Genomic DNA, 25,807 nt, shown 5'->3' with positions numbered 1-25,807 from the left:
TGGAAGCAGTCTACTTGGGGACTTTAAAATGAATATTTACCTGAATATGAGGCACTTAAATATTTGTTATGGAAGTGTCATCACTCTAAAATGTTTTAACCTTCCTTGATTTAATTGTAAAGGGTGGGTTGAGTTTTTATATGCAGAGTCTCTACCATCTCAGCTGCTGAAGCTTGTAACTCCTTCAGAGTAGTCATAGATGTCCTTTCTCACTAGTCTCCTTCTTGCACAGTCACTCAGTTTGTGAGGACAGCCTGACCTAGGCAGATTTACATGTGCCATGTTCCTTCCTTTTCTTTATGATGAATTCAACTAAACTCTAGCGGATGTTCATGCCTTGGTCATTTTTATATCCATCTCCTGACATGTAATTTTCTATCACCTTTTTCTCTGAGATGGTTGTTGTGTTCTTTTGTCTTCATGGTGTAATGGTAGCCAGGAATACTGATGAACCAGTGGATAGACCTTCCAGACTCAAGACTACAATCACTTAAGCCACATTCATTGCAATCAGGTGATCCTGATTTCACCATCTGTGAGGCTACTAGCACCAGTTGGCTAGACCTCTGTTGAATTAGTTGAATCACTTATTTTACATAACATATTTTTGTTTTATTGATATTACTTTGTAGAAATCTGTTTTCACTTTGACATAAAAGAGTTGTATTGTCAAAAAGCCAAATTAAATAGGCCAAGATTGAAGTATAAAATCAATGAAATAGTAAAACATCCAAGGGGGTGCATACTTTTTATGGGCATTAAAGTATTTTCTAAAGCCGGCTGAGATTTCCTAAGAGTCGTTTATGTCACTTTACTAAAGCTCCTGGTCCGAAACAGGAAGTAGGTGTAAGATAGGCGTATGTATGCAAGTGTGTATTTATGTTTGTTCGTTTGTTTTTCGTGGGGTATTTTTTTTTTTACTGAAATGACCCCATAGATTAAATTGCATCCGAGCTTACAAGGCGCCTTTTAACAGAGCTCGCGCGCTGTTGCCGTCAAAACATGTGTCAAGTCACCGGAAATTCACGCGCTCTCCTTCAACATAAAAGCTTACAGATACTCAGCGTCCGCTGCACAGTGCTCTCATGTAGGAGGGTCTTTATTTTAAACCAAAGACCAGAACCTGCACCATGACTGCACGCTCTGCTACTTAACACCAAACAGAGACACCGAGGACTGGATTGGGTTCAAAGCGCATTTGGAGTCGCGCTCTTTGACTGATGCTAGCAGCACCAGATTTTCGCATTTAACCCTCGTTGTTTGTCCTCCTGGATTGTGCAAGAGAAAAAGGGCATACTCATTTTTGTGTCGGTTTTCATGAAGAATGGGCTGCGCGATATCAGGTCTGGCTGCCAAAGCGGAGTTTGGAGAGAGAAATACAGATGTTGCTGCTGCTGTCAGTCCCAGCGGGGATCAGATTATCATGATCAAGGAGTCATGGAAAGTTATCAAGGACGATATAGCTAAAGTGGGAATCATTATGTTCGTCAGGTAAGATGTTTTAACTCTTTCTTCACTTTTTAAGTGTTGGGTGAGTGAGAAAATATCTTTGAATGAAAAAAAAACATTCTTAACTTGTTTATTACAGAGGTTAGGATATCATTGTGACAAAACATAACCATTAAGCCATATTAGATGACACTGGACGACTTTTATATGGACTCAGTCACTTTAGAAATGTCAAATTGATTGTAAGACTAGTCTTTCGCAGCTTTACTATTGCATATTTTTCAGCCAAAAGCAATCCTGGACACACAATAGAGCCACATTTTTCCTAATCATACTCTTTAAGACTATATTAAAAGTGTCTGCCCTTTAAGATCTCCAGTTTAACCTTACCAGCAGCTCTAAGCACCTGCTGTATTGTTCTCTGATCTGCTGGCACATGCAAAAAGGTCTGCGGAGGCTTTCAGAGCTCCTCTTGCATCCCTCTGCCCTGCCCTCAGATCCACATCTTTCCATTGAGAGCTTTGGGCCGAGTCCCCTCCTACCCCCTCCTCTTCCTCTTATCACTTCATATCACATCTTAATCTCATTACGTAATATACAGCTCCAGGTCTATCATAGTAGTATACAATTAAAGGGCATCAGCCATCAGGGTAAATACATTTTATCAATTAGTATGATGACCAGTGTACGGAGGAAACATGTTTAGCCTTTGGCAGAGGAATCTAACAAATGCAGAGACCCTTGATAATGAAGAGAGAGCGAGAGAGAGAGAGAGAGAGGTTGTTGGATGTACAGTACAGTAAAGAGGCCAGCGGGCTCATGGCTACGAGCCCAATTAATGCCATGTGTCCTCCAGGCGACCCCAGCAGATGAAGAGATTGACCTTAACATGTTAGCCTGGAAATACACAGGCCTTTTGTGGGTAGGGGGCACCCACGGGGCACCCAGGCTTTCAGGGCTTGCACCTCACAACTGAATACTTGTATTACAGTTAAACAATATAATGGGAATCACTTTATTTTCATTGTTTGCTTACTTAAAAGTTTACAGACCGTATCTTTAAAAAAGAGGCTTCTGCTTTGTCAAACATGAAGAACTAAGATGATGAAGTGCCGGGTTAAAGAGTGCCACGAATAATCATGAAGACGTCCTCTGAATGGGGCAATTAAAATTCCAAACGAGCTATACAGTGCTGCATGTATGTGTTGCATGTTCTCAACAGGTGCACACAATAGAAAAGGCTCTATGGTTTGTTTACGGGCTGCAGCTGTGACAAAAGCTGTGATGTTGGAAGTAAAAAAGCTTCCATTTTTTTCCCCGTTAAAGCTGTGAAACAACAGCAAGTCTTTCAACACTTTGAAAAAAAAAAAAAAAAGTGCAAACAAGTTCACAAAAAGTTGGGATGTTGTGCAAAATGTGAATGAACACCATGCAGTGATATACGAATCCTTTCAAAATATACCTGATTAAAAACAAAAGACATTTAACGCAACATTCAATGTCCAAACTCATTTTTTTTATATACACATATTCTGAAGTTGATGCTCCAAAAAATTTGGGTAAGGGTAATAAAGGGCTTGGAAAGTTGTGGAATGGCCAGAAAACACCGGTAATATTCGACCGGTAAGAAGGTCAGTTGGCTACAGGTGATAGTGCCATGATTGGGTATTAAAAGAGCACTCCTGAAAGACTCAGTCATACACAATCAACAATGGTGCTAAGACTGCCTGGTTTAATAGTTTAACAGTTTATGAACAACATGCAACTTCAAGGAATTTGAGATTTCACCGTCTACTGTCTGTAGCAGAGGTGGAAAAAGTACTGAATATTTTACTCAAGTAAAAGTACATTTACTCTGGTTAAAATTGACTGAAGTAGAAGTAAAAGTACTGAGTTAGTCACTGAGTTAGTGAAGTTTGAAGTTCTCTAACTCAGTGGATAACTTGAAAAACAACAACAATCCACCACAGCATGAACAACCCCCCCAGCAGGAACCAATGTACAACAGGCAACATCCAAACACATATTAACATTCTATCTTAACACTCTGCCCAAGGGCATGATGGGAAACTCAGATTTGAAGTAGCAGTGGGGGTAGCTTAGATCAGTTAACTCTTTACAGAGTGGTGCATCAACACTGTTGAATAACTGCAACAATGAAGATCATTTCACTCAAAATGGAGTTGAAATAGTTAAAATTACACTTAATGGGTTAAAAATCATCTCTGATATGTAAACCCTGAGATATCAATACGCTACTTTTTGTTGTTTATGAACTTTTAGTCAACAGAGGTGGAAAAAGTACAAGACTATAGCACTCAAGTAAAAGTAGTTACTCTGGTTAAAACTTCCTTAAGTAGAAGTAAAAGTACTGATTTCAAAGTGTACTCTGAAAGTACAAGTACCCAAAAATCTTCTCACTGAGAGTAATCTGAGTAAGTGCAATTAGTTACTTACCATCCCTGATCTGTTGTATCATCCAAAGATTCAGACAATCTGGTGAAATCTATGTTTGGAAGGGGTGAGGCTGAAATCCCTCAGGTGACAGTGCATTAAAAACAATATCATTCTGTGATGAATATTACAACATGGGCACTTCAGAAAAATATTGCCAGTTAACACAGTACATCACTGCATCTACAAATGTAAGGTGAGACTCTACCATGCAAAGTAAAAGTCATGTATCAACAACATCCAGAAGCTTTGCAGACTTCTCTGGGCCCAAGCTCATTTAAGACGGACTAAACTAATGTGGAAAAGTCTGTTGTGGTCTGAGGTATCCATATTTCAAGTTGTTTTGGGGTATAGCGGCTGTTGAGTCCTCCTGGCTAAAGATGAAAAGATCATCCAGATTGTCAAGAAGGCAAAGTCTAAAAGCCAGCATCTGTGGGAGTGTATTAGTGCTACTTTCTCATCTGTTAATGCACCATTAATACTGACAGGTACATTCAGGTTTTGGTGAGGCATATGCCTCCATTCAGAGCATGTCTTTTTCAGGGATACCCCTGATGATTTCAAATCACAGCAAAGACACAGTCTGCATGAGTTACAACAGCATGGCTTCACAATAAAAGAGTGTGGGTACTAGACTGGCCTGCATGCAATCCAGCTCACATTAAAAATGTATTTTAATGCAATACAACAGAAATCCTACACCGATGAGCTGCTCAAGATGCTCATGCCGGAATGGGTAAGAACTCCACTTGCGGTCCTTCAAAGATAAGAGAAGGTGATGTAACACAGTGGAAAAGTGATCCTGTTCCAACTTTTTGAAACACATTACAGGGATCGATTTCAAAATATTTGTTTGTCTGATAAACAATGATTGTGAACATTAAACATTTATTTTTGCTCTGTGTTTGACTGAATATAGGTTGAATAGGATTTGCAAATTGGTCACATTTTACACGACGTCCCAACAGCTTTGCACAGATAAAGAAATGCAGACATGAGAATAGAATAATAATTTTGTCATGACACTTTACACACTAGCACGTGTATAACATTATGTAGCTTATTGACACTCAGGTACATTTTTCTGTAACAAGAGTACTCAGTCTACGTCAGTGTATTTCCTCTAATAGAACTCTTTCCTTCTCAAAGGGGGCACAGCCACTTTTGTCTCCACAGCAGCCATTAGAGCGAGCATCACTCCACAAACACTTCCATTCATCCATCTATCTCTCATCCATCTATCAGGGAGGACATACGTTATAGACAGCTAATGGCATGCATTTATTCATGAGGACCCTACTCTGGGATTAGGTGTAAAAGTAAAGACTCTAAAGGAAAAATTAAAAGCATCAAGTATGTTTATTTTATAAGTGCATTTCTAATATTGGAAATTGTGATTTACTTTTCTAGTTTTACACAAAATAGCTATTAAACCAGAGTCAGAGGCAGCTGTGGATCAGTGGTAGAATCAGTCACTTTTACAACAATTTAGTTGATATTAGTCTGGCATCGCACATTTATTATCATGAGGGACTAAATCAGGCTGGAGATTGAACTGAGTCACTCTCCAGAGGTGAGATACGATGTCTGCGTTTGTCGCTGACGGACAGTTAGGCAGGGAAAGTATTTGCTGTCCTGAGTGCAGCTTCAATCCCCCACAGGGATAGATGTTTGGTTTTACAAGGCACAAACCTCTGACATTCATTAAGGCCCGAAGGAAGGAAGGAAGGAAACAGGAAAACTGAGGTGAAGACATGATCGGAGTCTATGAGAGATCGAACTGTGGCTGTGCACAATGGTTACAGTCTTCATATTAAAAAATAAATAAATTACTAAGGAAACAGACAAAATAAATCCCTCTACCTTAGTCTTAAAATTCATACAGTCTGTATCAGCCTCCTTTAGGACAGCATGTTTGCAGAGCTGAGGTGAAGAAACAGCTGCTGTGCGCTCTGCCGTGCATCTTTTTAGGATGTTCCTCCCTGCTCTACAGATGGTCCAGTGTGCTTTATTTAACTGATTTATTGCATTGTATTAGGATCTGTATTTTCTGTATTATAGATAGATCACGAAAGATAAGTGAAAATTTGTATTTCTAACACCTAAGTTAGTAAATATTGAAAATTAATATTTTAATATAATATTTTTTCAAAAATATCTGTCTTTTTCCCTACACGTCTCACACCTGCTGGTGGGCCGTAAGTGGCCCGCGAGCCGTAAGTGTGACACCCCTGTGTTAAGGTAATATGTGTATTACTAATTGGAAGGCTAAGCTAATGCGTTTATGGTCTGTCTTTGTTAATTTTTTGTCCAGCTCTTACTTTGGTTTAGCTAGCTTATGTTATTCAAGAAAGGAAAATTAAAAATCACTAAATTGTAAGTCCTGGCTAACTTCTTTCGACCAGATGCTACATGGACTTTAAAAAGTGTTTTGAGTGGTAAGCGATGAATGGTACATGGACCTGAGCTATGTAAAGAGTCCATTAGTGTGAATTACATTTACACACATTCACACACCACTGATGCAGCATGGGAGTATTTTGGGATTCAATGTCTTGCCCGAGGACACATTTATGTCACTGTAGGAGCTGGGATCAAACCCTCAACCTTTGGGTTTAGAGACAGCAGACTCTTCCAACTGAGCACAAGCCAAAGTCCATCTATCACTGAAAGCTGCACTCAACTTTAGATTTTAAGTTTTAGTAGGCATGCTCCACCATAACCTCTAAATTCCAGTCATCACCTTATTTCACCTTCTACATTTTTCCTTGCTTGCGGACGCTGTGCTAAAAGCAGAATTACAATAGCCTTAGATCTCACTGAGCACACACTAGACTTCACATCCAGAGGAGGTGACTGTGCAGCCTGATAACACGGCTAATCCCAGCTACCTTGAGCTGGAGACGAGAGGCTGTTTTATTTTAATGGCCAACCTGCTTCAATATTCTGCTTAACAAGAAAACTAGTTTAGGGAAAAATAATAGCTGTGGATCCACCACAGGCCAGCTCATCGCTGCTCTGGGTGGAAATTAGGGTATAGATTTCCAGGAAAGCAGATTCACAAAGCCGCTACATCCTGATTGCATCTGCAGGATGTGAAAACCATAGAAAGAGGGCTCTGATGATAAGATGCAGAGTAAGATCAGCACAATCAGATCCCCATTCAGAGTCCTGAGTAGAGAGGATGGCTGAAGGATGAGGGACTCCTCTAAGAAATGTTGATGAGCTGAAATCTCACATACAGCTGTGTGAGAGTTTCTAACATGAGGGAAAATGTCATGATCCTCTATATTGTTCTTGCTTTGGTTACAGGTTGTTTGAGACCCACCCTGAATGCAAGGATGTCTTCTTCCTGTTCCGAGACGTAGAGGACCTGGAGAGGCTGCGGACCAGCCGGGAGCTCAGAGCACACGGGTTGCGGTTAGACACAAACTCCACAATACATCATCAGAGCTGCACTGCTCACGGTCCAGTTATTAAAGTCAGGTGTTTGCTTTTCATGATGACCTTAGACAGAAGTTGCCATGTTGGAATTCTGTAAATAACATAAAGAAGGCACAAGTTACAATATGTCAGTCCAGCTTGATTTTTTTAAAGGAGGAAACAGACTATAACTCTATAACTTTAAAAACGTTTATTTGAAATCAAAAGGAATGATTCACTAAAACAACATTAAATTATTAAACTGTTGTCATAATTTTCAAATCTTGATGATGGACTGCTGGATTACAGTGATACAGTACTTTTCAGCCTCTTTTTGTCCAAGGCACACTGAAGCTCAAGCAAAAATTGTAACCATTTTTAACCCTGCAAAAAAAAAAAAAAAAAACATTTTGACAGATGTTACAGTGTCTGTAGTAAATGTTCAGTTATACACCGTGTTCCAAATTATTTTGCAAATTATATTTTTCTCAGATTTTCCTAAATAGTCGATACAAATGACACTCAATATAATTTTCAAATCATCAACTGTTAGAGCATAATTCAAATTTTATTGAACAAAATTCCCAATAACTATTTTTTTCTAAAAAAAAATAACACTCAAAATGCACTGTTCCACATTATTATGCACAACAGAGTTTCAAAACATTTTTAAGTTGCAAAAAAAAGAAAATGGTCATTTGTTAAATTTGTAGCATTAGGAGGTCAAAGCTACTGAAATCAAAAGCTAATTCAATCAAAAACATCTTAACAGGCCAAGTTTCTTGTTAAAATAGGACCCCGTCTTTGATATCACCTTCACAATTCTTGCATCCATTGAACTTGTGAGTTTTTGGAGAGTTTCTGCTTGAATTTCTTTGCAAGATGTCAGAATAGCCTCCCAAAGCTGCAGTTTTGACGTGAACTGCCTCCCACCCTCATAGATCTTTAGCTTGAGGATGCTCCAAAGGTTCTCAGTAGGGCTGAGGTCAGGGGAGGATGGGGGCCACACCATGAGTTTCTCTCCTTTTATGCCTATAGCAGCCAATGACACAGAGGTATTCTTTGCAGCATGAGATGGTGCATTGTCATGCATGAAGATAATTTTGCTACGAAGGCATGGTTCTTCTTTTTGTACCATGGAAGAAAGAGGTCAGTCAGAAACTCTGTATACTTTAGCGAGGTCATTTTCACACCTTCAGGGACCCTAAAGGGGCCTACCAGCTCTCTCCCCATGATTGCAGCCCAAACATGACCCCACCCCCTCCTTGTTGATGTTGCAGCCTTGTTGGTACATGGTGGCCATCCACCGACCATCCACTGCTCCATCCATCTGGACCATTCAGGGTTGCATGGCACTCATCAAGTAAAGAAGACTGTTTGAAAATGAGTCTTCATGTATTTCTGGGCCCACTGCAACCATTTCTGCTTGTGAGCATTGATCAGGGGTGGCTGAATAGTAGGTTTATACACGACTGCAAGTCTCTGGAGGATCCTACACCTTGAGGTTGGTGGGACTCCAGAGGCACCAGCAGCTTCAAATACCTGTTTGCTACTTTGTATTGGCATTTTAGCAGCTGCTGTCTTAATTAGATGAATATGTCTGGCAGAAACCTTCCTCATTATGCCTTTACCTGCACGAACCTATCTGTGCTCTAAATCAGCCACAAATTTCTTCACAGTATGATGATCACACTTAAGTTTTTGTGAAATATCTAATGTTTTCATTCCTTGTCCAAGGCATTACACTATTTGCCGCTTTTCAGCAGCAGAGAGATCCTTTTTCTCTTCCATATTGCTGAAACCTATGGCCTGCTTAATAATGTGGAACGTGTTTCATAAGTAGTTTTCCTTTAATTGGGCTCACCTGGCAAACTAATAATCACAGGTGTTAGAGATTGATTTCAGCCATCCAGAGAACCATGAGACACAATATCATCCATGAGTTTAACTGAAATACAAAAAATTGGATGTTTATGACACTAAAATCCAATTTGCATAATAATTAGGGATGTGTTGTAGTAATAATATATGGTTGTTTTCTGTAGCAACACTGATCATTTTCATCATATTAAACATCAGGATGCATGATGTTTTTTGGCATAATATCAGTACTGGCAACTAAGTTAATAAGTTCATTACTGGTATCAATAGATTTGGGAATTTGGGAATAGGATAAGGACCCAAAACATCCATGGTTCCTGGTGAAGAACTACCTCCAGAAGACCAAAGTGAACGTTGTTGACTGGCACAAAGCCCTGACTTGAACCCCAGTGAAAATGTGTGGGGTGAACTAAAGACTGAGGTCCATGCCAGATGACTTTCAAATCTGGAGGAAGTTGAGAGATTTGCCATAGAAGAATGGGCTGGGATTCCTCAGGAGATGTGTCAGAGACTTGTTGAAAACTACAACAAACAACTGCAGGCTGTTATCCAGCAAAAAGGAGACAAAACTGACTATTAGCATCAGAGGGCCAAAAAATTAGACACTGCACAAACAAGTATGGGTACTGTTTGAGTTTTACTGAAGGTTAACATGATGAAATCATGACAATCGGACTGCACACAACACTTGACACAAATGATAACACAAGTGTCATAGCTCTACACCTCACCTTATAATGAGCAGCAAACACAGCTTGTAGCATCTATCACAGCCACTTTGGCTGTTTCCCAGGGTGCACTGGGCCTCTCTGTGCTCCTTCACACATGAGGCAAAGTAGTCAATTACTGCCTGAGGAGCTGAAAGGTGCAGGCAGGAAATAGTGTGGCATCACAGCAGTAATCCTCCACCACAACCCAGCACTCAGGGACCGTAATGAAAAACAACAGAGAGGAAAGAGGAGGGGCATTCAGCAACGTTAACCTTTGGCTCAGTAGTTATCTTCAAATGTGTCACTCACACGCTGTGCAGTGATCGCGACTCACCTGCAAAACAGAAGGAACTCTGAAATGTTGTCTCATCTTACAGCATCAAGTAGTGTCATACTTATTAAAACATAAAGATTAAGTTTTTTTCTCTCCTCTTCTCTTTCAGGGTGATGTCTTTTATCGAGAAAAGCGTTGCCAGACTGGAGCAGCTGGACAGACTGGAAGCTCTGGCTCTGGAGCTGGGAAAAAGCCATTATCATTACAACGCTCCACCAAAGTACTACAGTGTAAGACCCCAATGATCCCATCAGTGCTGAACACAGTGTGTTTCTGTGATGCTGCTTTTTAACAGAGGAGTGCATGTTTTCAGATTCATGATACTGCAGCTCTTTATCAGACTCACCATTTAACTGAGGCAGTCAAAACCATATTAGGCTGAATGAATAAGTACACTCTTAAAATGGAAACACCTATTTCTGAGGATAACAATAGTAACAAAGGAGTGACAAATACAACTGGGCTACCAACGCACTAGCACGTCATTAAGCATCACGCACAATTATTTTCCAGTACGTCGGAGCAGAATTCATCTGTGCCGTGCAGCCCATCCTGAAGGAGAGGTGGACGGCCGAGCTGGAGGAGGCGTGGAAGGTGAGGGGCGCCGCTGTTTGACTCTCAATGTGTGCAACCAGTCAGCAGCAGTGTGTGTCCAGAATCATGTCAGCATCAGATCGGTGCGCATCTTTTTTTACGTCAAGAATGGAAACCAGTGTGACACGAGGCTGACTGATGTGAAATGTACATGTCATTGAACCATACATGAACATACTGAGAAGATGGAAGAGGGCTCTGTCACATCATGTTATGTCACTGTAAAAGCCCCTGTGGTAGATGCTAGAGCAGGGGGTCTGGTCTTTTTTCACTGAGGGCCTCATGCAGAGAAGTATAAGGATGACCGCGTCACTTTATATACTGCACTCATCAATCCACAATATGATATCCTTACTGATAGAACACTCTCATGGAAAAATCAGCCTACATTACAGCTACATTATTGGTGGCGAAGGTTAACAACCAATCATTATCAAGGGTTTTGAGGTAGCCAGTCAGATTTAAGATGGGCCCTGGTCAGCCCTGCTCATAAGGGATTTCAGACCCTTTTCAGGAATGCTAAAGCACCACTAAATGTCATCTCACAACCCAATAAATATATAACAGGACAAAATAAACTATGTTACAAATATCATTTTTCATTACGAAAAAAAATCCTCCAGAGATCCTAACAAATTCCCATGAAAGTGCAAAAAAGTCAGAGCAAATTTGCCCCCAAAACTTCCAATGAAACTTGAAAAATAAACAAACATATCCCCCCAAAATTCCATGAAAATACTTGAAATTACCTTAAATTTCCATTAAACTCCTGAACATTTCATGGCTAATTCTCCCAACATTTCAAGCTTATTTGTTTAACTTAAATGGACATTTCCAACAATTATTTGAATAATTCTAATACCAGAAATTACTACTATGTTATAGGAAAAATGTAATGTCATCATTTGTACATGCATGGTCTCAGGAGGTTAAGTCGTTGTATTTTTAGAAATTGCTGCAGGCCAATTAAAGATTAACCACAGGCTTCGTTTTGTCCGCAGTTTGTAGATCGGACACCCAGTGCCAGAATAATGCTCACACGTTTTATAAAGCAAATTTAAGTGAAAATGTAAACTTTTATTTTGCAATAAATGAAACTGCTGTCACCAGATCTGAAGGTTTTAGACATTTAAAAACATAACTATAAATTAAGTTTACTTTCTTACGATATAATCTCTTTGCAGCAGCAGAATTCAAGCTTTATGCTTATTTCAATAATTATAAAATTACCTTGAAGTAAAAGTCCAGCATTTGTTATTACGAGTACAATTCTGAACATTTTGTCTATGTCCATATTACCATTTGCTGCCCTCTAGTGGTTAAATACTGTAATCTCTATAGTTAGAACTTAACAGTTTCTATTGAAGTTTTATATTCAAAAAGAGAAGAAACATTGTCATAATAAGTACTTTGAAGCAAAGTTAATTCTAATCTGAATACCAGCTAGTTTAATCATAATGCATCATCCATACCTGCATTATCATCATTAATGCAGTTTCAGGACTTGGTAGTAAAATCCCAGTTATCCTCAGGGCAGCTGTAGGTCGTTTTTTCTTTTTTTCATTTAACCTAAACTAGGTTGGAGCTAAAGGTGGAACATCTTTGGCCAAGATCCAATTAATTATCCAGAACATATTTTCAACATTCTTCTCCCTTATCAGCTTAATGTCTTAATCTGAGCCACACTATTCTTCAACATCACGGACTCACTGTTCCATAGCTCTTTTTCCAAAATCATTGATCTAACTTTTGAGCATACTTGTGGACAAGAAAACAGAGGTAAACTGGTTACACTGACTTAAATACTAAAAATGCATTTTAAGGCCCTAGTTGTATGTTTAAAATTAGGGGACAAAATTATATATTTTTTGAAGATGGTCACACAATTATACACTCACTGATCACTCCATTAGGTTCACCTGTTCAACAGCTCATTAATGCAAATATCTGATCAATCAGTGAAAATCTCTCTTACATATGTAGACTCAAGCACTATTCGCACAGGATTAGTTTTAATTGCTGACGTCAGTGTTTGCTACGGTGCATTTGCTCAGGTACCAAACAAAGACTGTAATGTTCCCAGACTTACTGACATGTCTGAAAGAAAACATGAAGGTTCAGCATGGCTGCAGCAATGAAACACAGGGAATGTTTATTTCTAAAGTCTGATCAGCAGATCAGCTGTTGTTAACAAAATTACTGAACATTACCAAACACGCCTTATGCATGAAATGTACAGCTAAATAATACAAACATAAGATCGGGCACCATGAAAGAGAAGCTGTAGGAGGCAGAGCAAAAGTGTTGTGCTTTTTAAGAGAGCAGTGTTTGGACAGTACAAGTTGTAAATATAAAGTAAGTAGAATAAAGTCATTTTTGAACATAGGATAAAGTTAACTGATAGAAAAGCAATATGTATTACCTGTATTTGTCAAAACTTTTTGATCAATCTCCTACACAGCCTCTAATGTTTTTTTAGCAGAAAAAGCCACGTAGACTAAAGAAACAGCTACCACCCAAGATTACAGAGATGCTCATTCACACAGGATTAGTATTACCCCTGGACCTCTGAGTGGGCTGAAATACGGCTGTTAATTTGCCCTGGAAGTTTTTCACAGCAAACTACAGACATGGTCGATTCACACAGGATGAAAAACCCAGTCATCCTGCATGATTTTTACAAATTACCAGAGGTCGCCAGGTAATACTAATTCTGTGCGAATAGGGCTGTAGTCAGGATGATCTTATCAAGGATTCTGCCTGTTAAAAAGGATTTTCTTTCTTTGCCTTGACTTTTACTTGCTGAAGTACTTTGTCATGATGTATTATTGTTCGATCTCGGTCACTAATATAACAGAGTGATTGTCTGTGGTTCTCAAATGGTGGGTTGGACCTAAAAGTGGGTTGGGAAGTGGCTTCCATTTGGTCTCGAATGTATGCCAGGAAAAAAATGTTGCAAAAATTCAAATTTATGAAGTCCTAAGTGAACATGTAGTACATTAACACATCGGATTTACTGTAATGACCAGTAAATGTTAGTCTTTGTCTCAAGATTTTAACTAATTTATCTCCTTTTTCCAAATAACAAATATGTTCTTTGTTAATAATCAGGAAATTCCTTGAGAAATTATCCAATTTCCATGAAGTTTCTAGGAATCAGAGTAAAACAAAATTTATTCATGCATGTCCTTCTGTGGTGGAGTATTTTTTAACGTGTTTCATCCTCTCTTTGTTCACAGATGAATAAAATAAAGAAGTTGCAGTTTGGACCCTAAATCAAACAAAACATAATAAAACAAAAGGACAGAAGTAAATAAACTTATTTATAAATCACATCATTATAGAACCACATGCATGCATGCAGGCATCTGTTTTTCTCCATTCTCACAAGACACCATGGAATTGGCAATTTGTTGATGAAATGTCTTGCAGAAACCAGTTTTGTTACCAGGGAAAAGGAGGTAAATAAGATGAAATCTTAAGGGGAAAAAGATGTAATTTCCTTGTCATCACGGGGTGAGGTTGGGGGGTCATGGATGTGCTGTTTTCAGTCCCACTATGGGTTTCTCTATGTCAGAATTTTTGCCCCATTTTTTCTCCTGGCACACATTTCCAAATTTTTGCAACTGACTTTTGGGTCCAAACTCACCACTTGAGAACCACTAGTCTAGACCCTGTTTTATAAAGTTTCTTAAGATAACCTTTATTACAATTTGGTTATATAGAAATAAATACTTCTCATCTGTCCAGGCCATGTTCCAGTACGTGACGAGCCTCATGAGACAGGGATACCAGGAGGAGAGCAGACGGCAGCACCTCCTCACCCTCTCCCCGAAGGAGAGACCAGAGAAGAGCAACACAGCGCTTTGAGACGCTTCTTCTCTCAGACACAACTCAAGACCGTTTCCTCTCAGTTCTGCACACAAGTGTTTATGTATATAGTGTATTTATAGAGTATTTAATGTCTTCTTTTCTACATTGCTCATGTTCACCACAGTCATTGTTTGCTACTTTATCACCATGGACAAAAAATACATACTGCGACTTTTACAAACAAAGCACTTTATTTCTGAACTTAAATCCCTCTGCAGGCCTCAGGAGATTAACAAGATGGTACAAAGGGTTGCCAAAATGTTCTAGCTGCACTTAAATCTGCATTGTGATGAAAAGAAATGACCTTATTAGAGTTACAGCAGATTCTTAGTGTTTGCATTCACTACTCAAACATGCTTTACAGTAAATTTACAGCTTTGAACCTTTTTTTTTTCATATAACTAATTCAGAATATCTTTACAATTTCTAAATAGCCAACCTGACAACTGGGTGGCACAAAATGAGGAAGTAAAGTATGATTGTTTGTTTTTCTATAATAAAAAGGAAAAGCTCATTTTCATTCCCAATATCAAGTACAGTAAACTGGGAAAAAAACATCTGAGCAGACTTTGATTTCAATTTTTAAAAAATCCAATGACTGGACAAACTAAACATTATACTCAAGACCCCGACAAATGAAAATATGGCAGCACAGCCAACAGATCAGCTGTCAATATAACATAAATAGGGACCCTAACAATTAAATAGCAAGAAAGGCAGCGAACGATTGGGCTCCATGGATTTGACTCCAGATGTGACACAGCTGTTGATGGCCTGATTCTGAAGCAGATATGGTGGAGTTTCAATAAAGCTGACTTCTTCCTGAATGAGATATCCTCAAGTTTTTCTGTTCCAAATCACCGCTGCCCCCGAGCAGCTGAGGATGAGACTTAACCATGCAAACAATGGCGTGATATCAAAGCAGTCACCTGGTGGATGAACAGTGTTTGAGGCCTCAGGTGAACAGGAAGTAAGCCGGGTGGGACCACAGACCAAGTAGAGGCCTTTCCCTTTACCTCAGATAGTACAGGCCAGTGTTATGTACCCAGGCTTGTGTTACAGAGTCTGTTGCTCATTGAGTGGCTTTGGTTTTCTTGCTTTTGCTTTTCTTATCTTTCTTCTTAAGTCCATCCATGTGAGCTCTGAGGAGGTTGGAGTACGCCTGGGAAAAAGACAGATTTTATCAGGTTCAACAGCTCAGTTTTAGTGAAGAGTACAGGGAAAATGAGATAATATCTTTGAAGTTTTTTAATTAAATCAAGAACACTTAATCATGGATGACAGAAAAAGTTTAACCTACCATTTGAAACTTGATTACTTCTTTTGTGCTGACCTGAAATGGTTAAGAGGTGACAGTCAAGCATTTACAATAACACATAATGCAAGAGCAAATCAAACAGGACACTGTAAGCTCACCACTGTGCTAATTTTCTTCTTGCCATCAGAAGCTCTAATGAGACATTTGTTGTCTGCTGGTTCAAATGAGTCTGAGTGGCCCTTTCGAGGCGTTGGCTTGGTCCTCCCGTCATCTGTGAAGCAGAAAAATTTTCCATTTAAAGAAAGCATGTTAAGATCTTTGTAGACCTGAGAATTATTAATAGCACTTTTTGAACAGTAAACTCTAAAAAATTGAAAGGCAAGAGATTTCTCAGTACATCAAACCAGGGCTGAATTTTCTGATTTAATGACAGAAATGTCAAATGGTGTAGGGGGAGAGAGACGTTTTGGTCATGAACGTCCAAATGCCTCTATTAAATAAATATGCCTTATGGAGATATTTTTATAACACATGTTTGCAGGTGTGCTGAGCTGAGTCTAATCAGTTTTACCATTAAGAGCAAACTAATCCTTTTTGTTAGGGAACACATGTTGAAATAAGGATGGACTGCACTGATTTTTAGTGGGAAAATGGTTAGCCCAGATGTTAGAGAACTGGACCAGTGTTTCCCCAACAGTAGAGTTTATTAAATCACAGTGAGTCAGATAAGATCAGAGTAGGGTCTGGGGGTTCCTCCCCAGAAAATTTAGAACATCCAACACCAATTTAGAGAATATATATTCAACAATTGGTGGCAGAAAATGATTAAAATCTTACAAGCTTAGCTAGAAAACAAAGGACAAAGGCCATGTCTTAGTTAGTGCCCTTTAAAGTGTAAGACCTCTCACTGGTAAAAATCTGACTTTTTAAGACATTATTTGGCCTTAAATTTGGAATTAAGACTCAATAAGACTTTTCAAGGATCTACAGGAGCCCTGGATGAAAACATTCAGTCAGATTTACTTAAAAACTCTGGCATTATTTCCTTTTATGTAGGTCAAAGCAGATTAACTTTGGATGAACTACTCATATTTTTCTGTTCATGAACAAAAAAAAATCCAAGTACCACTAGACTGAAAAAACTAGTACTTGTTTACATTAATGCAATTTAAAGTAAACCCAGCTTATAAAATCTACTGTATCCTTCACACTGGAGGAACTGAAAAGAAGCATCTTTACTTGTAAATGATGCTTCTAAATGCACTTTTCAATACTTCCTTTATTTCGTGTCATAACTGAGGTTATCACAGGAGCTTCTGTGTTCATATGTAAGAACGAGACGGCAAGTCAAACTCATTGTCAGGAAAGGCTCACATTTTCACTCACAGCGCAAAAGTGTTGAAAATGAAAAGCAACAATTCATCAGAAACATGAACAAAGAAAATCATAGCAACAGTTAACATCTTAACTCACACTTAAATCTAAATGCATAAACCCACCAATCTTGTCCTCCATCACTTCCATGTCCTCAGTCAAAAGTTCAGCTATTCCTGACTGTTAGAAAAGGTCTTTATCACTAATTTAGAAATGCCCACAATGCACCACAGGGGACGTTGATAGTTCTTGGGTAATGTAGCAATTTGGGTTTTGAAATACAGAAAAGAACAGAGCATAAATAACAAGATCAGCTTTTGATACATGGATGAGCTTAGGAAGATTGGCTTTCATTACATAAAATATCTTTGATCACAAAAGATTAAAATGTCTTGTGTTTTTAAAAAATATTTAATTGACTTCAAAATGAGGTGAACTTGTATTTCTATTGTTGATATTACAAGTTGCGTTTACTTTTGCTCAGGTTTAGTTTTCTCAGTGTACTCAAGATTTTCCTCTCCAGCTGAAACTAAAACCAAGAAGAGATCTACTTACATTTCTTTAGTGTGATGACGACACTGCCAGATGCTCTGCACTTCTGAAAGAGCCGCGTGAGCTCTGTGAGGAACTAAACAACAGAACACAAACAAGTTTTATACTTCTTGGTTTCAGTCTGGTAGTTGAACAGTAATGACATATCAAAAATGTTTTTACTGATACATAATTGCTATACCAGAGGTGGAAGGAACATTATGAAATCAATAATTTTACTTCTAGTTTTAGCAAGAGTAACTGTACTTTTACTTGAGTACAATAGCTGTCTACTTTTTCCACCTCTGGGTTGTACAATTATTTACCAGTTTATCAGGGACAAGCTGATGCAGTCTAACCACTGTAGAAAGCCACAGATTTCATGAATGCTACAGCATTTAATACAGTTTACAACAGAGGTTCTCAAATGGTTGGGCATCAGAACCGATTACCACGTCCTTATGAGAAATCCTGCCCCAAATTTTTAACCAATCAAACTTATTAAATGGAAAATGTGACAGCTTGGATCTTACATGGTGCATTTGTTCAACTGAACAAAGAGACAGGACAAAACAGGTCTTCCTTGGCACATCGTAACAGAAGTGCATGCATACTTTTTTTAAAAATGTTAACTCAATTTTCCCCATATAACATAGGAATTTTGGCAAGATAAATAAGGTACAATCTTGAGAAAATGAATGAAATTTACTGGTTATCACCCCCACCTCCAGGAACAGGGCTGGTGCCCACTCTTTAGGTCAAGACCTACCAGTTGAGAACCACTGGTTTACAGGGATCTCTGGAGGTATATGTTACTTTTCAAAATATGCTGCTTTACACAGAAAGATCTCTAGCTTATATGACTAATAAGTATAAACAGAAAGAGGAACAGATGTTAACATACAAGTAAAATATCAAATCGCATTTGTTGCAGCAAACTACACCAGATCACCTACCACGGCTAAGGAGTATGCTGCCTCAGGAATGTAACAATGAATAGTCTGAATTACTGGTGTCTATAAACTTGATTTAAAAGCTACAGAGTTGTTTGTTTTAAGCTAAGCCAGCTTTGATGACTTTTGTTGTCAAATAAGACGTTATAACTTGCCAACTTACAGCTCAACTTCTTGAAACATTTAACCTAAGTATCAATTGACAAAAGCTCAAGTGTTTACATGGACAATATTTTGTTTAATACATAAAAAAGCCAGTTTCTAGCTCTTGTAGGCTTATAGTTCACAGTTATCTGTATTCCAACTCGATAATAAGTATTTAACCAAGCGTTAGCACGTTAACTAATGAGTCAGTTTGACGACAGGCTAGCTTACCTTACGTTTAGGCTAATAGCTAGCTTCTAGACACCAACATTTAGCTGACAGTGGCAGTTTCCTTTTCAAAAAATAATTACGTAAAGATATTATGGTATGTACGTCAAGAGTTTTGTTCTTACCGAATCATTTTCAAGTAGCACCATGATTCTGATTTAAATTCAGCTGTAGCGTTAGCTTACTGAACACAAGCTAACTGCTGTGAAGCACACGTACTACACAAGCCGGAGCACCGCCCTGCGCCGTCACTGTAAGAGGAAGTAGTTTTATCACAGCGCCGCCAACAGACAGGGAGGAGGAAATGAACACTATGTGGACAAAAGTATTTGGCCGCCTGACCGCTACATCAGTAGGGACTGTATTGACGTTGTATTTAAAAACATGTTCTTTGATATGGATTAATATGCAGCGATACAAGCTTTCACTCTGCTTGGAAGGCTCTCTACATTAATTTGGAGTGTTTCTGTGGGAATTTGTGCCCGTCCATTCTGTACAGCAATCTGAGGTCAGGCGCTGATATTGAATGAGAGGGCCTGGCTCATAATCTCTGTTCCAGTTCATCCCAAAGGTGCTCCATCGGGTTGGGGTCAGGGCTCTGTGCGTACCAGTCAAGGTCTTCCGCACCAAACTCATCAAACCATGGCTTCATAGTCCTTGCTTTGTGCACTGGGGCACAATCATGTTGCCCAAACTGTTGCCACAAAGTTGGAAGCATAGCTTTGCTCAAAATTTCTTGCTATGCTTAACATTAAGATTGGCCTTCACCAGAGACAAGGGGCCTAGCCGAAACCCTAAAAAACAGCCCCATACCATTACCCCTCCTCCACCAATCATTACAGTTGCTACAATGCAGTCAGGCAGGTAATGTTCTCCTGGCATTCATCAAACCCAGACTTGTCCAACTGACTGCCAAACAGAGGAGCCTGATTTTTCATTTCCACTGCTCCACAGCCCAGTGTTGTGTGCCTTACACCACTCCATCTGCCGATTAGCATTGGACTTGGTGATGTGAGCCTTGCATAAAGCTTCTCAGCCATCATAACTTCATTCCATGAAGCTCACATCACACAGTGTTTGTGCTCATGTTAATGCCAGTGGAGGTTTAGAATTCTTCAGCTATGAAATTAGCAGTGCTGGGGACTTTTACAAACCATGTAACTTGGTAGTCATGACCCCGCTCTGTGATTTATGTGGTCTTCAGCTTTGTGGCTGAGATGCTGTGGTTCCTGAACACTTCCTCTTACTAATATCACTTACAGTTGGCTGTGGAATATCCAGCATGGATGAAATTTCATAAACTGCCTTAATGCAAAAGTGGAATCCATCACAGTACTGTGCATGAAGTCACTGAGCTCTTCAGAACGACCCATTTTGTATCACAAATGTTTGCAAATGGAGACGGCATGGCTAGGTGCTTGATTCATACACCTGAATTCAATAATTAACAGGTGTGGCCAAACACTTTTGTCCTTATGGTGTACTTGTTATGCATAACTTCCCAAACCCTGTGTGGACAAACCACTGAGTCTGTATACCATTGTCCCTTCAGTTGTTAAGCAATCTGCAAGTCACAACAGTTAATGGGGCATCCAGGAACCTGGTTAGTGAAGACCCTGAGACTACACATGAGGGTAAGTCTTCAAGTGTTTGAATTTATTTCAACAAAAGTACAAACATCTGGTCATATGTTTACAAGCTTATAATTCAAAAGTTTTTACTACTCCCTTTTTTCCACCTCAAGTAGGAGAGCATGTTAGTCTTGTGATTAAATTATACACACCACATGAAATATTTTACATTGTATATAAAGATAAATTTAAGAAGTCATAAACTGCACATCCATCTCAGTTAGTTTGTGATAACTTGAGAAGACATCTCCTCGAATGTTTTTTCTTTCAACACTATAAACTCCCTAAACTAAGCTACATTTCTGTTTGTCTTCAACAGTGCAAAGAAGTGTCAAAAACATAAAATAGTCTAAAAAACAAAAAAAATCTCAGTTTGGTTTGGAAGGCGTCAGTCTTTCTCAGTTATTTACAAGAAGCAGTCAAAATAAAAGCAGGTTATTGTGTCTACTCTAAAACTGAACATATTTTGGACCATCTGGCTCAAGAGAAACTAGTTTTCAATCTTGCATGACAAACATCCTTACAGCTTCTTGAGGCTCTGATAAATCCCTGCAGAAACATACACTATCTGTGGTTGGGCATTTACAGTGACACAAAGTAATGTGTAACTTCTCTAAAGGAGTTTCTGTTCTCTTGATAGTGCACAGTCTGGGTGGTGTTTCAGGTCATCGAGGTGCACGGCGAACTCAGAGTTCCAGTCTCTGTCAAAGACTGCTTTGAGCTGGCTCTGCAGGGCCTCGGTCTTCCATACAGGGTGGGGAGCATGCTGGGAAATCACCAGACCTACTCCAGCTGTGGTCACAAAGTAGTCACCTGACCAGTTGGACGTACCTGAGGAAGAATGCAACAGTATGCAGTGGATTATTAGCCACTTAACATGCAACATAGTGCCTCGACAGCACATAAGTAAATACACATTGCTCACCAATGTAGGCAACTTTATCAGTCACCATGTATTTATTGTGGTTCACTCTGGAGTACGGGATATCTGACTGGTTTCCCACTGGTACGATGTAAATTTTCTGTCAAAAGAAAAGGATTGGTAAACAACAACAACAAAAAAAAAGCTAAATCAGTGCACAAAAGAGACATTAATCCCATTTATTTTCTCACTATTTGGATGTTGATGCCATGATGTGGGCTGTCCACTGAGGCTAGAGACTGAAGAAAGGGCAGCATGGTTGGATCAGAGTCCCGCCCACAGCTGAGCAACATCCGGATTTTAACCCCTTTCTCAAATGCAGTCGTCCTGATGGCATCATCAAGGAAGGACCAGTATCTGTTTGAATTAAAGAATCCAAAGTGAGGATTTTTTTTTTATAAGATGATACTTCAGCGAAGAGGAAGGCTTCTTTTGTAGTTCATGTTCACCTGTGAGGCTTTTCAAAGCGTATTGTGGGGAAATACTCCATGACAGCTACATCAACAAAGCGCTGGGCATCTGAGATGATGGAGAGGATAGCCTCCAGGTCCTGAGTCCTTGATGGAGGACAGAATGGTGGTGGAGAGGCCTGTCGGGAAGCACAAATATGGATTGTGTCGAAGTGCAGACAGTTTGAGATTTACCTAGCTGAATTTGTAATGCACATACAGTACAGTCATTTCTTTGTAAATAGAGGCAAGAGATTACCAGTAAATTGGAAAGAAGAACTGAAACCCAAAGAACTTACTGCAAGGTAAATGAAGCTGGAGACATTGCCTGTTTTCACCATCAGGGGGTGCTCTTTGTTGATGACAGTGTCATACGCTGCAGGCCAGGGCTGAGGCAGGGTGCTGTTGGGCTCTCCCATCACCCAGTAAGACTGGAAAATCTTATGCAGGTCCTTTGCTAAACTGGAGCAGTTATGGACGACTACTCCTAGCTCCTTCACCTACAGATAAAAATCACTTAACCAGTCAAATTTTAACATTCAAAATAAGCTTCTGAGCTTTTAGTTTTGATGTTACCTGTGTGAGAGCCCTCCAGTCCATGTTTGCACTCCCAATAAACACATGTTTTCTGTCAACAATCCAAAACTTGCTGTGCAGGACGCCTCTAGTCAGGCGTCCAAAGTTCACCCTCCTCACCTGAACTCCTTTAATGCAACCAAAGAGAAGAGTGGAGTTAAAAAGTGGATCACAAAACAGAACATACAGTAAGTGTAGAAAACAAAAACAGGGTGAATAAAAACCTTTTTCTTTTAGTATTTTAAAATCCGAGGAGTTTGTTTGAACACTTGGAACACTGGAGAGTAATCGCACAGAAATGTTTCTGGAGGGCAGCTCTTCAAGAGCTTTAAGGATCTGCCTCCCCTGTCCAGGAAAGACACTGTATTACAGACATTTCCATGACATTTAGCAGTTCTTTTACGTGTTATGTTGTGTGCATTTAAATCACTCACAGGTAAGTCAGAGGACGAGTTTACACCGATGTCATCCCCTGTTAGAGTCCAGTAGAAAGAGACAACATCCACTTGGTGCGTTGCCATTGAGATCAGATCTTTCCAGGCTTTTTCCAAAGGGAGACCAAATGTTGCATTGGCTTTATATTTCACATGTTGAGGGATGCTCTCCACCAGGACCATGCTAAGAGATACACGAAAAGATCTGCTGAGGGAGTTCTCTGGACAAAATGGCTCTCAGAGATAGCATTAAAGTGGATTTGCTTCACAGGGAGTGAGTTGACCTCCTTTCGCATACAAAAAAACAAAAGACAAGACATGCTATGATAGACGACGTGACGTCAATGTTTTGGTGCTCACTGCACCAAACTTCTGGAACTCCCTGCCAACGTCAACATGTTGTTCTGACTCTTGATAACTGTATTCACCTTGTCAAATTACTGTAAATAATTTTTGCTTTGTTTTGCTAGTAATTGTACCTGGTCATTACTTGTTTTTGTAATGTTGTCTTTGTGACCCCCTTTATCTCTCATTTTCCTCCTGTGTCATTACAATGCATGCTCTGTTTGGCTGCAGTGATGGTTGTCCTTCTGGAACATGGTCCCATCTCAATGCAGGATCTCTGGAGCAGTCAGAGAGACCATTGGGTTCTTGGTCACCTCTCTTACTAATGCCCTACTCCCCTGATTGCTCAGCACAACCAGCTCTTGGAAGAGTCCTGGTTGTGCCAAATAGAATCTATTTTTGTAGCCTTTACAAGATCTGTGCCTTGCAACAATAATGTCTCTGAGCTCTGCAGGCAGTTCCTTAGACCTCATTGCTTTTGTTCTGATATGCACTGTCAGCTGCGAGGCCTTATATAGAGATCAACCAATTATCCTAATACAGGTGGTAATAGGTGGGCTCCAATCAAGGTTTATAAACATCTCAGAAAAGATCCAGTGAAATAGCAGGAACCCAAGCTAAATTTCTGGTGTTTTTGCAAACGTTGTTAGCTGATGTCACTGCCTTCATTGAAAGTTAGCAGCCAGCTAAATACTGCGTTTTGTTCACTGGGAGGTAAATTTCCCAAATCTATCAGGCACGATGGCCTACAGGTCATTAAAAGTATCAAAACAGAGATTTGCACAAGAAAACACATTTAATCCCCAACTTCTGTCTCTTTGCTCTAGTACAGATCCAGGCAGCTGCGCTCTGATCAGTTCAGAGAGGTCGTATTTCTAGTGGTGAGTGTGGCTTCAGCTCATTCAACCAACACGCCATCCTAGAGCAGATACTACTGCCTCATTTCTCATGACTTTGAAGCTTAATTTTATAAACTTAATGATGTTTTTCATGACTCCAATTTGTCCTTGTGGTTCATAACACAATGGCCTGTCATACAACAAACCTAAAGTACAGATTTATCATTATTTTACAGGGACTTTAACACACTGACACTGCTCTCCTAGACCAGTGGCCCCGCCCAACTGTTAATATTACAAAATAAAACTTTTACTCTTTTAAGAAGAGGAATTTTACCTTTTGACAAAGGCAACCATTAGCTTTTTTACTTTAATAAGTGATAGAGGCCATTAAGGTGTAAAATAAAAGCTCATCATTGCTTTAAATTAGGGTTGACCATGTCTTTTACAGCACCATAAAACTTTTCCCTTGTCTCTTTTGACTTTTTTATGTTTCGCCAAGGGCTGTTTAATTGAAACAAAATGTATGCTACACCTAGAACTTCCACCAATAAAACAGGAAGGGAAAAAGGGAGAAGCGTTAATTCACAGTCGCATCATTTTGTATTCACTTTTAAAACATGTTTATCATGTTTTGAGTAATGCTTGTTTTGTAACTTCAAAAGCATTGGGCCATAACAGTAAAGCTTAAAAAAGCAGCAGCAGGTTAGTTAGTTCATCTGATCTCTTTTTTTTTTGTGCACTTTTACCTGCACTGATCAGTAGTGTTCCATTCGTCCTCCTCAGGAAATGTCTCGTCTTTAGAGGGTGATGGTCTTTCCAGCACAACAATGGCAAGCACGATCCCCAGAACAGTCAGACAGGCCAAAACCACAACTAATGTCACACAGCTGGTCGGCCTCTGACAGTGCATAATTTTACAGGAAAAACAGACAAATCAGGAGAAAAATCAGAGAAACAGAGGTTATAGAAATAATTGGTGTGAACTTACCCCTTTTTCTGATTCAGAATCGTCATCAAGTCTCGTATACGCAGAGTTCATTTTTCCTTTCAGCTCTCCTCGCCTGTTTAACTTTAAAAGGAGGAAATTGTTGTCTGACAGTCAAAGCTCTTTGATCACACGTATTACAAAAAACATTTTTAGCAATGTTGTTCTTTAGATATTAAATCAGAACGAGACTTACACACACCAGATGACACCTTTTCACAACAAAGAGCTAACAACTAACTTGCTTCTTCCTCCGCAGCTTTCATCTGTAGCTGAGCTGAAGTGATATCTCTCTCAGTGTGTTTATGCCAGTACAGTTCCTGGTTTCACTTTCATTTCCGCTTTTCTAACTTGTGCCCAGAAGTTATAAAAAAAAAAGAAAAAAAAAAAAGAAAAAAAATGTGCAGTGAGTCAAAA

At 39.3% G+C, this 25,807-nt stretch overlaps 3 protein-coding genes across 4 annotated transcripts; 1 reads left to right on the top strand and 2 right to left on the bottom strand.

Annotated features, from left to right (window-relative positions):
- The first annotated feature begins 1,324 nt into the window (after nt 1-1,324).
- xgb (x globin) lies at nt 1,325-14,764 on the top strand. Its single transcript, XM_041812091.1, has 5 exons — nt 1,325-1,491; nt 7,216-7,323; nt 10,361-10,481; nt 10,765-10,845; nt 14,596-14,764. The coding sequence occupies exons 1-5, from the start codon at nt 1,325-1,327 to the stop codon at nt 14,713-14,715; spliced, it is 597 nt and encodes a 198-aa protein (XP_041668025.1). The 3' UTR covers nt 14,716-14,764.
- Nucleotides 14,765-14,920: 156 nt separating this feature from the next.
- On the bottom strand, nt 14,921-19,456 carry srp14 (signal recognition particle 14). The gene is made up of 5 exons (XM_041812092.1): nt 19,332-19,456; nt 17,906-17,978; nt 16,135-16,247; nt 16,019-16,051; nt 14,921-15,880 (listed from the first exon to the last, which is right to left on the bottom strand). Exons 1-5 carry the CDS (start codon nt 19,353-19,355, stop codon nt 15,791-15,793), a joined length of 333 nt encoding a protein of 110 aa, XP_041668026.1. The 5' UTR covers nt 19,356-19,456; the 3' UTR covers nt 14,921-15,790.
- A 1,379-nt stretch (nt 19,457-20,835) lies between these two features.
- LOC121525836 (5'-3' exonuclease PLD4) lies at nt 20,836-25,720 on the bottom strand. Of its 2 annotated transcripts, none has more exons than XM_041811994.1 (11): nt 25,587-25,720; nt 25,394-25,474; nt 25,152-25,303; nt 23,219-23,402; nt 23,009-23,129; nt 22,785-22,912; nt 22,508-22,708; nt 22,209-22,348; nt 21,951-22,116; nt 21,763-21,859; nt 20,836-21,668 (listed from the first exon to the last, which is right to left on the bottom strand). In XM_041811994.1, exons 2-11 carry the CDS (start codon nt 25,442-25,444, stop codon nt 21,451-21,453), a joined length of 1,458 nt encoding a protein of 485 aa, XP_041667928.1. In that variant the 5' UTR covers nt 25,445-25,474; nt 25,587-25,720; the 3' UTR covers nt 20,836-21,450. The 2 variants fall into 2 exon arrangements, with proteins under 2 accessions (XP_041667928.1, XP_041667929.1); XM_041811995.1 differs by having other exon boundaries at nt 25,593-25,684.
- Between the last annotated feature and the right edge of the window lie 87 nt (nt 25,721-25,807).

This window comes from Cheilinus undulatus, linkage group 18 (assembly GCF_018320785.1).
Source record: "Cheilinus undulatus linkage group 18, ASM1832078v1, whole genome shotgun sequence".
Taxonomy (NCBI): domain Eukaryota; kingdom Metazoa; phylum Chordata; class Actinopteri; order Labriformes; family Labridae; genus Cheilinus; species Cheilinus undulatus.
The sequence above is the reverse complement of the archived record's forward strand: the minus strand, read 5'-3'. Positions and strand labels throughout refer to the sequence as shown.

Excerpts from the sequence above, each read along its gene's own strand:
- LOC121525836 (XM_041811994.1), bottom strand. The coding sequence starts at position 25,444 with ATGAACTCTGCGTATACGAGACTTGATGACGATTCTGAATCAGAAAAA. Across the intron at positions 25,304-25,393 it reads ATTCTGAATCAGAAAAAGGG|AGGCCGACCAGCTGTGTGAC; the intron begins GTAAGTTCACAC and ends ATGCACTGTCAG. Across the intron at positions 22,709-22,784 it reads ACTGGAGGGCTCTCACACAG|GTGAAGGAGCTAGGAGTAGT; the intron begins GTAACATCAAAA and ends TTTTATCTGTAG.
- xgb (XM_041812091.1), top strand. The coding sequence starts at position 1,325 with ATGGGCTGCGCGATATCAGGTCTGGCTGCCAAAGCGGAGTTTGGAGAG. Across the intron at positions 1,492-7,215 it reads GGAATCATTATGTTCGTCAG|GTTGTTTGAGACCCACCCTG; the intron begins GTAAGATGTTTT and ends CTTTGGTTACAG. Across the intron at positions 10,846-14,595 it reads AGCTGGAGGAGGCGTGGAAG|GCCATGTTCCAGTACGTGAC; the intron begins GTGAGGGGCGCC and ends TCATCTGTCCAG.
- srp14 (XM_041812092.1), bottom strand. The coding sequence starts at position 19,355 with ATGGTGCTACTTGAAAATGATTCG. Across the intron at positions 17,979-19,331 it reads TGCTACTTGAAAATGATTCG|TTCCTCACAGAGCTCACGCG; the intron begins GTAAGAACAAAA and ends TCTGTTGTTTAG. Across the intron at positions 15,881-16,018 it reads AAGTAATCAAGTTTCAAATG|GCGTACTCCAACCTCCTCAG; the intron begins GTAGGTTAAACT and ends TCTTTTTCCCAG.